The 15,931-nt window shown below is 35.4% G+C and overlaps 1 protein-coding gene across 2 annotated transcripts; it reads right to left on the reverse strand.

Annotated features, from left to right (window-relative positions):
* Positions 1 to 48: 48 nt before the first annotated feature.
* LOC122513745 (protein dissatisfaction-like) lies at positions 49 to 14,996 on the reverse strand. 2 transcript variants are annotated; one of them, XM_043630214.1, is made up of 9 exons: positions 14,675 to 14,996; positions 13,065 to 13,145; positions 12,567 to 12,728; positions 1,967 to 2,108; positions 1,618 to 1,837; positions 1,180 to 1,305; positions 723 to 965; positions 476 to 557; positions 49 to 378 (listed from the first exon to the last, which is right to left on the reverse strand). In XM_043630214.1, the coding sequence occupies exons 1-9, from the start codon at positions 14,682 to 14,684 to the stop codon at positions 119 to 121; spliced, it is 1,326 nt and encodes a 441-aa protein (XP_043486149.1). In that variant the 5' UTR covers positions 14,685 to 14,996; the 3' UTR covers positions 49 to 118. The 2 variants fall into 2 exon arrangements, with proteins under 2 accessions (XP_043486149.1, XP_043486150.1); XM_043630215.1 differs by having other exon boundaries at positions 224 to 395.
* Positions 14,997 to 15,931: the final 935 nt, after the last annotated feature.

The following is a 15,931-nucleotide window of genomic DNA, read 5'->3' on the forward strand; positions in this document are numbered from 1 at the left end:
GGCAAAATACTTTGAGCGGTAGTGTGTGTGTGTGTGTGTGTGTGTAAGTGTACATAAGTTATTTAATAAATATATGCAATTGAATAATCGGAACCAATTGAATAAATTAATCTAAAAATTACTGCACTTCGATTTGCCTCTCCTCCATCTCATACATATTAACCAATAAACGTGATATGGGAATTTCACCAATAGTCTCGTGAAAGAACAAACGTTCGACGGTTTTCGACGAAACACTTCTTAAATAACCAACCAACAGCATCAGACTACAAACTCTACCCTGTGGCGAATATCTTGATCTCATATAATCATCTAAGATACATTGCACCTGTTCCTGTAGCATCTCAATTGGTTGTACCACATGTAGCCCAACTGTTTCTGTGAAATGATAAAGTCTTCACTTTCACTGATACCGGTCCATTAATCTACTTTTCTTTTTTCAATAAATTATATTAATAATTGTGATTTAATTTACCTGGTATGAAAAGTGTAAGAGCTTTTATACAACTACGTTCGTAAACGTCAGGTGCTAAACGCCGGAAACGGTATATTATTGACTAAAACAAACAAATCAAAATGACGAGGCAAATTAGATTTAAATGTTAATTTAGAATTATTCATTTGATGTCATGATCGATCACGAATGTTAGTTAATTACTTTTGAAAATGTATTATCATGTAGAAAATATTTGATATAACTGATAAGTATAAATAATGATTACCTGAATCATACCCAATTCTTGACTGGTAGCAACGTCATTAACTGGAAGCCGACTTTTAACTTGTTCGTCATCAAGTAAACTCGTCACGTCCCACGGTATCATCCATTGAGCAAGATGTAGAAGAAATAGTTGAGTCCAGGATCGTTCGAGTAAAAGTAATTGATCGTCCTTTGGTAGGGCTTGAAAGGGTGGCAAACATCTGACCCATCTCACAACCATGAAAAGAAGCCTGGCGGTGATCTCCTAACACATATATTATTATTTATTTAATGAATTTTTTTCAACATTTATACGCATTATTTCTATACTTTGATAAAAACAAAATTCTATTTTCGATCGTACGTGAATTTTAATAATTTGATTTATTTTTTCGACAGAAATTGATCATTTTGTATCATTAATATATTATTAATTATTGAAGTGATCATTTAACAAAAGAAATTAAATAATATTCTACCTCAAACATTTCCCAACTAGGACCAATCATTTTCAAGGTTCCCGTCGGACTATGCCTCGTCTCGGAATCCGTTTGTTCTAACGAATATTCCGTTTCTGATTGTAGCCTGGTACTCCATACAAGTTCCTGATCAAAAACATACAATAAAAGTGATCTCGTATCATTTAAAACATATCCAACGTTATTAGTATATATTTAAATCAAATATTTCGACGAATCATTGTTTTTTTTAAACATTTATCCGATTCTTTCATACAAGCCAAGTGTTAAAAAATTGAAAGAAATCATCAAATTTAATTGTAAGAAGAACAATATAGATACGATTGTTCCGTTAACTCGAAAGATCTTTACTTATTAAATTAGAAGAAAGGGTAAGGGATGAGAAGAAGAAGAAGAAGATTCGAAAGTTACGAATATGAATGAAGCTAAATTACTTACCTGACACTTTTCAGCAGATATTAGGATCTGTAAGAGGGATTGTTGCGGAGCAAGAGAGACAGTTGTAGCTGCTGCTGCTGCTGCTGCTTGGTAGAGGGTTGTTGTCGTAGGAGGGTGCTGTGGCTGAGTTAAAGGTACCGGGGATGTTGAGTCTTCTGGTGGTTTGTGTGCTAGTCCTATTGGTCTAGGATAAGGGGTGAATCTTTGCTCGCACCTGAACCTTTTTTTAAATCAATTGATTGTAATCAAATTTCACTATTTAATTACTAAACATATTTTTTCTTTTTCTTTTTGTTTTTTTCTTTTCCAAAAATAATTTTGTTCATCGAAATCCGGATATGAGAGATACCTGTGATGTGAGAGAACATAAGCTGAACGGAGTCCTGTCCTTTGTGTAACTATTGGTGACTGTTGTTGCTGATGTTGTTGCTTTTCCGAAAAAATCGAATGTGGTGGCTTCGGTTTCCTTGGTCCACGTTCATGTTGTACTGCTAAACATTAATTAAATCATATCCACGTTATTTTTGTCCCTTATTTTTTTTTTCATTTGATATGATAATACATCAGCTTTGATTATTTAATTACGTTATTGTTAAATAATAGATCATCCAAATGATTCCGAATTGATCAAATATTATAAATACATTTGTATGTATTATCATATATTTAAATTTAATATTCGTTATTATTAATTAAAATTATATTCTAATAATGTATATATTATGAATATTAATGTAGTACTTGTTTAATATTTATTCAAAATTTCAAATGTTTCTTAATCGTTTTTTTTGAGGGGTTTCTTTTTTCAAAAAACAAATTATTACTCTAATAATTAATGATATGTTTTTGGTAATTTCCAAAGTTCTTTCGCATTTTGTCTGTGTTTTTGTCTTTTTTAAAATTTCCGAATAGTTTTCTAGTACTTATTTTTGGTCTGCAATTATCTCGTAATTTTCTAGTTTATTTCCTAGAAACAAAAAAAAATAAGATTTGTATTAGCTTCTAGTCCTCTTAATCTTATCGGAGTCAACTTTCTACCTTGATAATATTTCGAAATCGAAAGGAAAAGAAGGATCTAACGATGGGAGCGAAAAAGTGGTCACGGCTTGTTCGAAATTGAATTTGGTGGGGATATTACTAACAGTAATAGTAAAAGTAGTAGTAGTAGTAGTAGTAATAGTAGTAGTAGTAATAGTAGTAGTAGTAGTAGTAATAGTAGTAGTAGTAGTAGTAGGTCGCTACTGTTCCGAGATGTACGAGCTGTATTTCTGTAGGAAAATAGGAGGGTGTGGGAGAGTTATGGTGGATAGTGCTGAAAAGGGTGGGGGGACCTTCAAGTGAAATTCAGCGAGGGTGGGTGGGTTGCGACGGATGCGGTCGCTGGCTGGGCGTCAGCTTTCACACACATACACACACATATCTGCTAAACACGTTCACAAATATACAAAATGTATTACACATGAAGTTGTGTGCATCTCAAATATACACATATATATGTATATATACTTATACGTATGAGTATATGTATTTGTCTTGAATCCGTACGTGTTAGTTAGAAAGAAAGAGAGAGAGAGAGAGACAAAGAGAGAGAGAGCTGCAACTGGGTGGCAAGCACATCATCATTAATGAGGCTGAGCGGATAGCAGCCGTAGATTCCCACGTTCGCACTGGCGTCGCAGCAATAGTAGATGTATCTCTGCTTTATTCCGTATCAGTGGTCGTATGACCATTGGCGCAACCAGTTACTCCCTTTTTTTCTTTGTTTTTTTTTTTCTTTGTTAGGTCAATTTTTCGGATAATATTAAACGAAAAATATTAGGTTGAACCAAAAGTTGGTGCATTTTTTAAATGAATATTTTTCTAAGTAAATTTTACAAAAGCAATCCATTATGCAGTTTAAAAGTAAAATTTCAATAGAATAAACACACGAACTTTTACGTAAATCGTTAAATCAATTTTCTACATTTTTCGTTTCATAATCAGTAAGCAGTTATTATAATTATCACCGAGTACACGTGTTGAATATGTTATAAAAGTAAAAGAAAAGTAAAAAAATTATACGACTTTCGTTCGTTGTTTTATTTTTATTCTGATAATTTTGTAACAACGCGATTGTAACTGCATCGAACGATTGATTTATTAACAAACAAAATTAACATATATGTTTTTGTAGAAAGAAGAAGAAGAAGAAGAAAAAAAAGAGGGGAGAGAATAAAACGATTGTTTTAAATTTCATATATGGTTTTCGTAGTGGAAAGATATAAGAGTGCAAAAAAGAAAGAGGGGTAGAGAAGGGATCAGAGCTTCGGGGCTATTTTCTTTATCAACTAAATTGTCCGTATCGAGGCAGGTAGATGGATGATTATTTTCTCCAATGTAATTGTTTTTTCGTGAAGGGGGACGGGAAGAGAGAGGGAGAATCCACGTGGTAGAAAAAGGAAGATACGAAGTGTACGATCACGTACACTTCTGTTTACTTTGTAAACACGAATCCTTGTACAGTTGTAACCTGACATGGGGGTGATGTCAGTCACGTGTTCCCATATTAATTCGGGGAATGATTTTCTAATCGGGTGAACGAGAACTTGCTAGACCGTTTTATTTTCTAACACCTTATTTACATAATCGTTACTTTTTTATTTTTCTTCTTCTTCTTCTTCTTCTTCTACCTGATCTTGTGCTGGGCGTCTTTTGTTTTTAATTAAATGTTTCGTATAATTTGTTCATCATTATAATATAGTAAAATTATATCTCTAATAAAGAAAACAATAAGAATGTTCTTTTGCAATAAAATTTGCATTAAATGCAATTATGTATTATGATAATCGTCGATACGAATATTCATTCGCATTCGTGTGACTCTTACTTGTGTATATATTATTACGAACGTTTATATAAATGGTTAATCAACGTCGTGTTAATTTTAAAAAGAAAAAATTTGGAATTCGGAATCGGTGAAGCAAAAATGAATGTGCTTCACAAGTGAAAGCTTCACAAACGTAAAGCATCCATCAAACGGGCGTCGAACGGATTAAGCTCGTTCATCCTTTCGAACTTGTCAAGCTGTCGATGCGAAAGACTCGATCTCACGATCTCCTTTTTATTTGTTTTTCTGTACTCCAAAAAGAGGGGAAAAGAAAAAGAAAAAAGTAAAACCAAAAATAATCTATTCAATAATACTTATTTCATTTTCGTGAGAAATTATTTTTCCTTTTTCTTTTTTTTTATTACGATTAAAATACGAAAAAAAACAAAGATCATTCTTAATTCGTTGAAATTTACGATACAATCGTTATTTCTTTTAATTCGATACAATATCAATGAATTTCCTAGGGAGAACAAAAATTACAAATTATTCATCTTTGCCAACAATAAAATTCTCTATGTCGTTTTATTCAATTTTGCTTATTAATTTTCAACGTTTCGACGATATCATTTTTCTTTTTTTTGGAGGAGGGCGGAGGAAGAGGGGGGGGTTGACAAAGTACAAAGGTATTTCTTTTATCGATAACAAGATCAATTCAAATTTGACGCGGAAGTAAAATCAAGTAAATCATTGTTTACTTTTATCCCCACTTCTCCTCGTATAAAAAAGTATTCCATAATATCGATCTATAGAGTGTATTGAAAAAAAAAAAAAAGGAAAAAATAAGAAAGAAAAAAATAAAGAAACAAAGAAAGAAAAAGTAAATTCGTTGACGTGTGTCAACGTCGTCGAGGGCTTTTGGTCAGACAATTTTAAAGTAGTAGTAATAGTAGTAGTAGTAGTAATAGTAGTAGTAGTAGTAGTAGTAGTACGTGTGTATTCAGGATCCCGAACGTCGAATGGACGCAAGGATTAGATTCGCATGCGCTGGAATGGACCGCGCCCTGTTTCCTTTTCATCCTCGCAACCAACCCAGAGCAGTAGCATCATTCTTCTTCCCTCTCTTTGGGTTCTTGTTCGTGAAAGAGAGAGAGAGAGAAAGAGAGAGCGCGAACGACAGCGTAATACACGAGCATGGCGTGTGCCACGTGTGTACCACAATGCCAGTTCCCACACTGGAGTACCACGTTCTTCTCACTATATACATATATATAGGGTGCTCTATTTCGATGCAAACAACGTTAACGCATTTTATTAAAAAACAATCAAAGTCGCGAGACGAAAATCATTTACGATTCGAACCCAAAACCATCTTCTCCTTACCTCCCCTTCCTTCCCCTCCACACACAAGAAAAGAAAATAAGAAACTGTACGAAATAATTCGATACCCGACAAAATATTTTTCTTTTTCTTTTATTTATCATTATTAATAATACTTATCGTTAATATTTGTACAAATTTCAAGAAGAAAATGTTATTTTTCTTGAAGTATCCTTTATTAAGTAATATTATGATTAAATGTTAATATCGAAATATATCACTCTTTACGTAGATAGAGTGGTACGTGCTTATTGCACGAGATTATGGTAATACGTATAGGTGAATTTATGAATGTTCTTTATCTCTCTATCTCTCTCTATCTCTCTCTCTCTCTCTTTCTATGTCAGCTTTCATGATCTCGAGCGTGTTGGGTGCTCACACGGGCCACGGATCGCTGAGGGTGGATATCGAGGGCTCCCTCGCATCCTCCCATTCCTCTTTTCTTTCTCTCTCTCTCTCTCTCTCAAACACACACACACACACTCAGTATCCTACTAAACGGTAAACCGATCTGTGAACATTTCAGCAGTCAGCGATCTCGAAGGCTAATCCCCTGGGTGAGCGGGCTTGATACACATCTCCTACCATCTCACCCATCGTCACCCTCTCTCCCCCTCCCTCTTTTACACATACATACATACATACATACATACATACACACACACCTAACACTCATTCCTTTCCTCACCTAGGTTCACAATTTCCCTCCTCTCACTCGACTCCTCTCTCATATGAGCGTTAATATGAACACCATGTAACTTCCACACAGTCGAGTCTTGTTGTTTTGCCTAATACCCCTATACACCTGCTCCCCTCCCCTCCCCTCCCCCCCCGTCCCTGACCCCATGTAATACACATGAATTTGGATTTACTACATATCTGCATGAATGGGATATATCAAACTGGACTACAGGAATGTAATACGCTCGCCTCATCTGATCCTATATCTTCCGGAAAATATTATGCGTGTTGCCTAAACACACACAAATCAACATATAAACCTAATTGGAATATTTCAAATATTTTTATATTATACATAATATAAAAATTAAATGACCCTAAAATAATGACGCGAAGATATAATGTATTGTAAGTCTCATATAACACGACATTTTCTAGGAACCTATCTGCCTATCTTATAGGAGAGAGTTACCTGTATATATTACCTTATCCAAAATTTCCGAGCAACCTAACGTAATAATATATCGTTCAAAAGTTTGATAAAAAAAAAAAAAAAAGAAATCCCCAGAAATTGTCGACAACAAGTGGAACAATTTGTTGATGGTCAAGTTATCATCGAACCACCTCACCTCGTACCACCTACCCTCAGATCGAAACCAGGTCTTCGGCCAGGTTCTTTCCAAGGACAACACGAGAGAGAGAGAGAAAAAGAAAACAAGCATGGCAAGGTATGGCAGGGCGGGCAGGGCAGGAGGGAGGAAAGAGTAGAGGTTAGAAAGATGGTGAGAAGGGTCGTTGAGGAGGGCTAGGGAATAGTCGCGTGGGAGTGGACGGCTGGTAACGCAACGAACCGAGGCGTGCCGTACACGCAGCGGCCAGCATCAATCCATCCACATAAACGGTAAACGGTAAAGCGGCTTCAGATAGAAGGGCGAACAGTGGTGGTGGTGGTGGTGGTGGTGGTGGTGGTGGTGGTGGTGGTGTGGTGTTCACTCGCCTTTATCTCTCTCTCTCTCTCTCTCTCTCTCTATACATATAGTAAACGTGTATATATGTATGTATGTATGTATGTACGTACTCGTGGACAGAACGGGTCGTTGCGCTAAGCCGAGCTTTGATCGTCACCTGTCATACCAACGCCCAGGGAACCCCCCCCTCCCCCACCCCCTTCAACCCTCGTTGCAGTAGCAATACACAGTATATACTCGTACAATGGCCCATGCCTCTACATAACCTCCTACCCCTCCCCCCCCTCCCCTGCCCAACGCCAAGAGTATTAACATCTAGAGTTAGGCCAGTTTTAAAACTAGTCTCCCGTTGGTATTATCTATTTAATATTATGTTCAATGTATCTCTGCGTAACAACTCTCTTTGATTTCGAATGTTTGTAATTAAAATAGAAATGAAAAGAAGAACATCCTATTCGGGGGGAGGGTGGTAGGGGAGGTGAGAGGAGCGGGAGGGTGGGATGAAAAAAGATGAATACGGATCTCAACGTGTGCGTGGATTTATTGTATACTTATGGAAAAATAATTAATATATATATTTGCACGAGACCAAATTAATTATTATGATTTTATTTGATTTATTTTTATTATGATCAATTTGTTCGTTGTATGTTTCTTCTTCTTCTTTTTTTTTTCGGTTAATCTTATATTCATTAGGACGATTTTATAATGATCGAATATTCGTTTATCGAATGGGAAAATTATACTCATCAAAATGAATGATAAAAAGAGATCATTTGTTGATACTTAAAATATTTTTAAGCGTGAAATTTTGTTCTTTGTGCATAAAATACTCGCGAATTTGATATGCCCGCGTTTAATTTCGAACAATTCCCCCATTTTCGTTTGCGATAAAAAATTCGCGCGAACCTTATATTCCATCTCGTTTTTTCTTTTTTTTTTTAATAAAACATTCGAAAACAAATATATGCGATATTTTATATTTAATTTTGTTCTTTGTTTATTTATACGTTACGAAGAATTATATATTTTATATCCTTTCATTCGAAACAATATTGATTTAATCTTAACCCATCGGTGTGAAAAATTATAAAGAAGAAAATAATTAATAAAAAGAAGAAAAAAAAAAATAGAAGAAAAAAATAAAAAAGAAAAAACGTTTAAAATCCGTCAGTCAGAAGAAGATTCGCTCGATTGGAATAATTTCAATCGTAAAAGGAAGAAAAGGGAAGAAGGAAGACCCAGAGAAACGAGAGAATCCGTCGAAATGCCGTGTTTAATTCCGGTTCAAAGTACTTCGTAGTTACTTTTAGAAAAGGGTGCTCGCGAATTATGAGCAGAAACAAAGAGATTTAAACTTTCAAATTGAAGAACGGAGTAGAGAGGTGAGGAGAGGAGAGGAAAAGTAGCAAGAAACGATCGATTGAGCATGAAACGAGACAAAGTTTGCGAATCGTCGTTGAGAGGCCAATGTGTGTACATTGAAGATGATGTTGACCGTACTCTCGAAGAAAAGAACATAGAGACATCATATATATATATATATATACAGGGTGATTCACAAAGAAATATTATGTAAATTTGGGATATATGATTTTTTGAAATAACTTTAAAGTCAAAAAGCTCATTACGAAACATTTTGTCCGCGAACGTTGCAAATTTGAACGATTATGGAACAAATGATTCTTCAAGAAAAATAATAACTACGATTCTATGTTAAAATATCTCAAATTTTTGAACAAATAATTATTTAGCATTAAATTCCTTTATATATGTTAATAACATTATTTATAAATAAATAATAAACTTGCTTGGTAATCTAATATTTCATTTATAAAACATTATACAAAAAGGTACGAAAAATATTGCAGATTTTTAATTAAAATTTAATTAAAGTTTAATAATCTAAATATTAAAAGAAAAAACATTATTTGTGACATCCTGTATATAATCCCTATTGTTTGCAAGTCAACGATTAAACTTTCAGAATTCTCCAATTGGATAAGAACTTTCCGATCAAACTTAAAATCGAGGTATATGAAAAGATAAACAAGAGATCTATGTAAATAATGAAATAATGTTGTCTCGTTAAAGTTGATTGTAAAATTCTAAGAGGACACACTTTCGTATAATCTATCAGAGAGAATAATTAAAAAGTTTAATATTGTAACTACTTGATATCGGTGTTGAAAAGATAACATAAAAAGAAATTGATGAAAAGTATTCTATTCGATCTCAAGGATATGACAATTGATTATTTAAATAATCGATCATAAAAAAAAAGAAATAACTTAAAAAAAAAAGGAAACAAATGAGCAAAAAATGAGAAAGGATAAGTAGCATATTATAAACGATGAAAATGAACTATAGAAATACAATGAGAATTACAATAAGAATATTATCATCCGCGTAGAATACGAAAATTCGAAGTAATAAGCCGCTTGGTAATCTTTTGATATCGTTTAACGCCATATTTCGTGAAAATATATACCACGAAGGGTATTTATAAACGGTAGACGAGAGTAACAACGTCGAGAGAGAGAGAGAGAGAGAGAAAGAGGTACGAGAGGGAGGAATTTTCGTGCGGGAGAATCAGAGGGGAAAGAGAAAGAGAGAGAGAGAGAGAGAATTTAGGAGGTTTGAGGGGTATGAGTAGCGAGTCTTTTGCTTCTAGCTAGCTTGGGTACGTGGTGCTAGGGGTTAGAGGTTTCGGGCTTGTCAGCAGCGGATGATTGCACGCCTGCGGCTGCGTTTCGCGAAGCGTCGAAATACCGCCTACATAATATATACCGAGTGGTCACCTGTCTTTTATGGGTTATACACAACGGTTCTTTCTCTTTATTCTCGAGAAAAAAAAAAAAAGAAAAAGATAGATAATTAAATAATTAACGCTACTTCTTCGCGAATAAATAATGTGCTTCGCGTTATTATTCAACTTAAAAAGTGTACGTAAGTAGATAATTGTAAATTGTAAGTAAACTACACTGTCCCCCTTCTCTCAAAAAAGAAAAAAAAATGAAAAACACGACAAATTGACGAGCAAATAAATCAAATGATATATGTAAATAAAAACGGATTATTTGACAAATGTAAGGATATTATCAAATGATTTTAGCTTTTTAGAATTCATTAGATACCTACGGTAAGAAAGTATTCGAAAAAATAAATTAAAGATAGGGGTTTCGTCAGGGAAAGAGAGAGAGAGAGAGAGAGAGGTAGGTAAAAAAAGAAAGAAAGATTAAAAGGTAGTAGGACCTCTTGATGGTGTCCCAAACAACACCGTGTGGAGTCTCCTTAACGTTAGGAAGCTCTGCCACTAATTGAATCTCCTCTCTTACTCGCGTCTGGAGCCTCGGCAACCGCTGGGAACCGGAGCACCCGTTCTGCATTAAACACCCCCAACACCACCCTGCCTGCCACCCCATCGAGAGGTCTACTCTCTCTCTCTCTCTCTCTCTCTCTTTCTCTCTCGATTTCTTCCATCCCCATCCATCCTCCAGCTTCACCTCCACCTCCTTCCGTTTTCTCTATCCCCACCTGGATATATTCTACCACAGAAAAGCGTACTCGTCTCGACCACCACCACTCAACACCACCATCACCACCATCGTCATCATCGTCGTCGTCGTCGTCGTCGTCGTCGTCGTCGTCGTATCTGAGCATTGGTGGCAAAAGGTAACTCCCAAACACCCCCTGAACACCCTGAACTCCCCCAACCCATCCCCCATCCCACACCACTCCATCTTTTCCATACCTAGACTTTCCTTTCTACGTAACTTTCATACCTCTCGAAAGCGTACCACTATCAGACTTTTACTACCTTCACGTTGAACTTTACTTTTACTCGTGTTTTTTTGTGTATGTATGTATGTATGTATGCATGTATGTATGTATGCATGTATGTATGTACGTAAGTGCACGTGTATGTATATGTATATGTATAGGGGTGTTGGTTGCTCTAATAAAGAAGATGATTCAAAATCGTGCAATTTGATTTCAACACTTATTTTTCTTATCTTTTTCTTTCATTCATATTCTATCTCTGATCAATTTGAATAATATTCAAAATGAATATAGGTATACACCTGTGTGCCGATAATTAAGTAAAAAGAGAGTAAATTTAATATAGATTTCTTATATTATTATTAATGAAACAGAGGAAAAAAGAGACATTTTTGTGGATCATTTAAGAATAATTTATGCAATTATTGTAATCAGTGTTTTAGAATGTATTGTATTAGCTCGTCAATAATAATTGTGATATTAAATAAATCGTAAAATTAAATTCTGCAATTAGTTAACTTAACTTATTGTCGTATATTACACCGGCATATGTAATATTATCTATTAGAGATTAAAATTTGCTCGAAGTTGGATCATCGGCTTTATACTTTTTCTCTAAGTCTAATTTTAAATTTGATTGATAAATTGATTAAGTTAACGCGTTGTGCGTTAAAGAAAGAATAATAGAAACGATATTAGATTTAAATACTTGAATTAAATGTTGTTATGCAACATGAAATATAATTTGAACGTATTAAGTATATTATATTATTCCATTTTATGGGAGTATCCAAAAATTGACGGATTATTCATAGATAAAAAAAACAAATGGAATAAAATGTGTCTCCCCTTTATATGATGATTTTGATGAGGACGTTCTAAGAAAATGAAGTTATATTATAACGAAGTGTGATCGAATAAAGTTGTTGAAGTGAATGACTAAGGAAATATGAAACATTGCATGACGTTGTAACTTTATCCCTGTGTGTGATCTTTATATATATATATATATATATAACTAACAGATCACTTATCATCTGAACTAATAGAGACCAAACTCAAAATGATCGTGCATCACATCAAAACGAACCGATTCGTTTTCTAAAGATTTCGTTAGGTTTCATTGGGGAAACACCTAATGGTATAGTACTTCGTTTGATCACGGTCAACAACAAGTTGGTCAACCTAAAACGAACGTTTACTTAGGAAGCTTTGGTTAACCTAATTTAATCGGATTGATCAGTTTAGAACGATTGATTTCTAATAGAATACTTCTTTTGTTCCTTTCTTAATTAATTGTTAATAATTTTATTTAATAATTTGTTACTCACCTTCTTTATTCATCTTGACCTTAAAACACTTAGCTAGCCTACAAGCCCGACATTGATTTCTATGAGTCTTGTCGATCGGGCAGCGCCCTTTTAATGCTCCTTGTGCCTTGCAGGTATACTCTCGATGATTGTGAATGCTTCTCTTGAAAAATCCAGAACAACCTGTTAATCAAAAAAAATAAAATCATTGAACAAGAAACGTTAGTATACAAGTTTAAAAGGGAAAAAAAAGGAATAAAGAATAATCAATGTTTATATTAAAGTTTTTTAACTAAACAATCGAAGATATTTAATATCGTGTACTATAATACTTGAAATTAAAAGTATTAGGGTGAGACAAAAGTTCGTGCATTTTTTCCCTTTTATTAATATTTCCAAATTAAATTTTACAAAAATAATCCCATTATGCAGTTTCAAATGTAAGTATCAACACGATAAACGGCACGAACTTTTGGTTCAGCCTGATAATAATAAAGATACGAAGGGAAAATACAATACCGTCGCAACTGTAGATGCCGTAGTGTTTTCCGGAACTACGGTCACCGCATACGCCACACAGAATGTCAAGTAACCGGTCTCCTAAAAGAAACAAAATCAAACAAACGAAGACAAGAAGAAATGCATTATTATCCTGATTATTAACGATCGAAATAAATTACATTATTTGTCACAGATAGTGTTGCAACACAACCCCTTTTATTCAGAAATATTATCAAAATGAAAAAGTTGAATCCCAAAGTAACGATTAACGTATCGATAAAAATCTTATTTGCATTAATTAATATTGAAATATAAATGATAAAAAAGAAAAGAAAAGAAAAGAAACGAAACGAAACGAAATGTGTTTTATCGATCGAGAAAATGTTTTTTTTCACGAGTCTTATTGAAAAATTCTTTTAAAATATCTCTTAGAAAAGATTGAAAGAGATGAAAAGGTATTGCCGATGTATAAAAGGGCTGACATAAGATCCGTTTAAGAAAGACTTCTCCTTCGAGCTCGCTCGCTGGCTAATCTGTTCTCCCCCTTTTCGCGGGAACCCTAATCGTCCTAATGATCCGCGGCAAGAAAAACACGGCCATAGCTAAGCCAACCAAAGCTTCCAGTCCCTGGCCTGGGGAATTAACCACCTTTGTCTCACGCCCACTCTCTCTCTCTTTCTCTCTCTCTTTACCTACCAACTTAACACGATCAGCCTTGCTAAGGCAACCCCAATGGATTACGTTTCCTTCGTTGCTTTCGATCTATACCTCCTATATTTCTCCTCTTCCTCTTCTATTATTGTATTTAACTAAATATTGTTTTAAGTAAATTTATATATATATAATATACTCTACAAATTATATCACAAAATATTCCTTCTAAATATCAGATCAAATATATAGAAATTATCTTCCAATCTGTGTATCAAGAAATTCCATCGAATTCTTTTTGTTCATATTATTTTTCTTCGATTATTTGAAAAATTTTGTTGTTTTTTTTATTTAACAATTAATGTAGAACTGGAACTATATTTAATTTTCTTCGATTTCCTTTTTATCCGTCAAAAATTTTCGACACGTAATAATCACACCATATATTATTATCACACCGATAATTGAAAAAAAAAAAGAAATAAGAAGTAAACACACATACACACACGTCGTACACTTAAAGTTGTCATTGATTTCCATAAAGGCTGCCCCGATTAAAGATCCACCAAATATAATCACACAACAACCAAACTTCTTAGTCTTCGCGACGATCCAAAAGCAATAAATTAAAACTAAACAAAACGAGAGAGAGAGAGAGAAAAAAAAAAACAAAATTAATAAAAATCACAAAATCGATTTGAATTTCCCGCTCTCTTATAATGTGTACGTAGTAAAGGGATGACGTCACAATTCGATTCGATAGCTATGGCGGTCGAAAAAATCGGCGCGAAATCCACACCACTGTTGTTACTACGACAATCAAAATTCTCCTCCTTATTTGTTTTTTCTTCTTTTTGCACAACGTGTTGTATACGATTGATCCAAAATTTCAAAAAGAAAGATTATTCGTAATTATAATGATACATGTATAAGTGTGATATGATGAGAAGTTAAAAAAAGGATGATGTCGGACTGACCTGTGCCCATTCTCCGCGGCTCAAGTCAAAAGTCGAACATCCTCAGACGGAGAACAACCGAACTGGTTGCCGTTCCGACGACACCGCGCCAAGGGAGTCGCGCGAAGTCCCAAAGCGTTCTCCGTGACGGCCTGGCTTCGAGATTCACCGTACCTTCTCTCTCTCTCGCACACTAACTCACTCACTCACTCACACAAACACACATACACGCACACACGTATCAATACTCTATCTCCCTCTCGTTTGAACGTCCTCCCTCCAGGAAGAAGGGCCGTTCGTGCCCGGGTAAGTCTCTCTCTTGCGTATAGTCGTGTACGTGTGTGTGTGTGTGTATGTGTGTATGTGTGCGAGAGTACGCGCATTATCCTATGAAAAAAGAAGAAAAGAGAAAGAGAAAAAGCAAAAAAATTCTAACGGGAGAGGGGAAGGGAGCTTTGCACGACTGGCTGGCTGGCTGGCAAAGTAACCATCACTTCCAATATCCATGATCGTCTCTCTGTATGGAATCACAGGTCGTTCGTGGATGGTAGTGCGTGTGTGTATATGTAGAGCGTGCGCATGTGTGTACATACGTATATATATATATATATATATACACGTCTGTGCTGCTATTACATACACGAAGAGAGTAAAGCAACGTCGTGTTGAGAAGTGGCGTCGGGGATAGGATATGTCACGCGATTCCAACGACTCTTCTTTTGGCTGTTGTTGCTGCTGCTGCTGCTGCTGCTACGTTGCCCTACCTAAAACGGGGGAAAACTGTGAGAGGATGAAGTTCAGGTGGGTGGGGAATGAAATAGCGATTGCAGAAGGAGAAGGGTGGCCGGGACTTGCTGGCCGAGTGGCTGACATCGACGCGCCGACTCTCGAATGCGGGGAAATGCTGTTAGTTAGCCAAGAGAAATGCAGGGGCGTCAACCAAGGCCACGTTGTCAGACGAGCGTTACCATCGTGTCATTGGTCGACTCTAACCCGATTGAACGAAAACTAGTAGGCGTGGCCATTTTAATCTCAATCACGCCCACCCGTGACGCCCATCACAAACCGTAAGTCTTTCCGCCAATCGGATGCCTTCAGTTGTCGATGACCTTCCTCATTGGTCCGTACGTTGTCGGTCTATTTTACATTTCTATTGCTATTGGTTAGATACTTGGGTTAAAAGGAGAGAGAACATATCGGATTTTTTTCCTGGGACTGTATTGCTAAATTCTCATTGGTCAAATTATGTTTGTTGGTGTATGACTCTATATATCTGTA

This window comes from Polistes fuscatus, unplaced genomic scaffold (assembly GCF_010416935.1).
Source record: "Polistes fuscatus isolate 324 unplaced genomic scaffold, CU_Pfus_HIC Scaffold13, whole genome shotgun sequence".
In the NCBI taxonomy this organism is placed as follows: Eukaryota; Metazoa; Arthropoda; class Insecta; order Hymenoptera; family Vespidae; genus Polistes; species Polistes fuscatus.

Coding starts and splice junctions, on each gene's coding strand:
- LOC122513745 (XM_043630214.1), bottom strand. Junction 966..1,179: donor CTAGTTGGGAAATGTTTGAG/GTAGAATATTAT, acceptor TATATGTGTTAG/GAGATCACCGCCAGGCTTCT. Junction 558..722: donor AAGAATTGGGTATGATTCAG/GTAATCATTATT, acceptor TGTTTGTTTTAG/TCAATAATATACCGTTTCCG.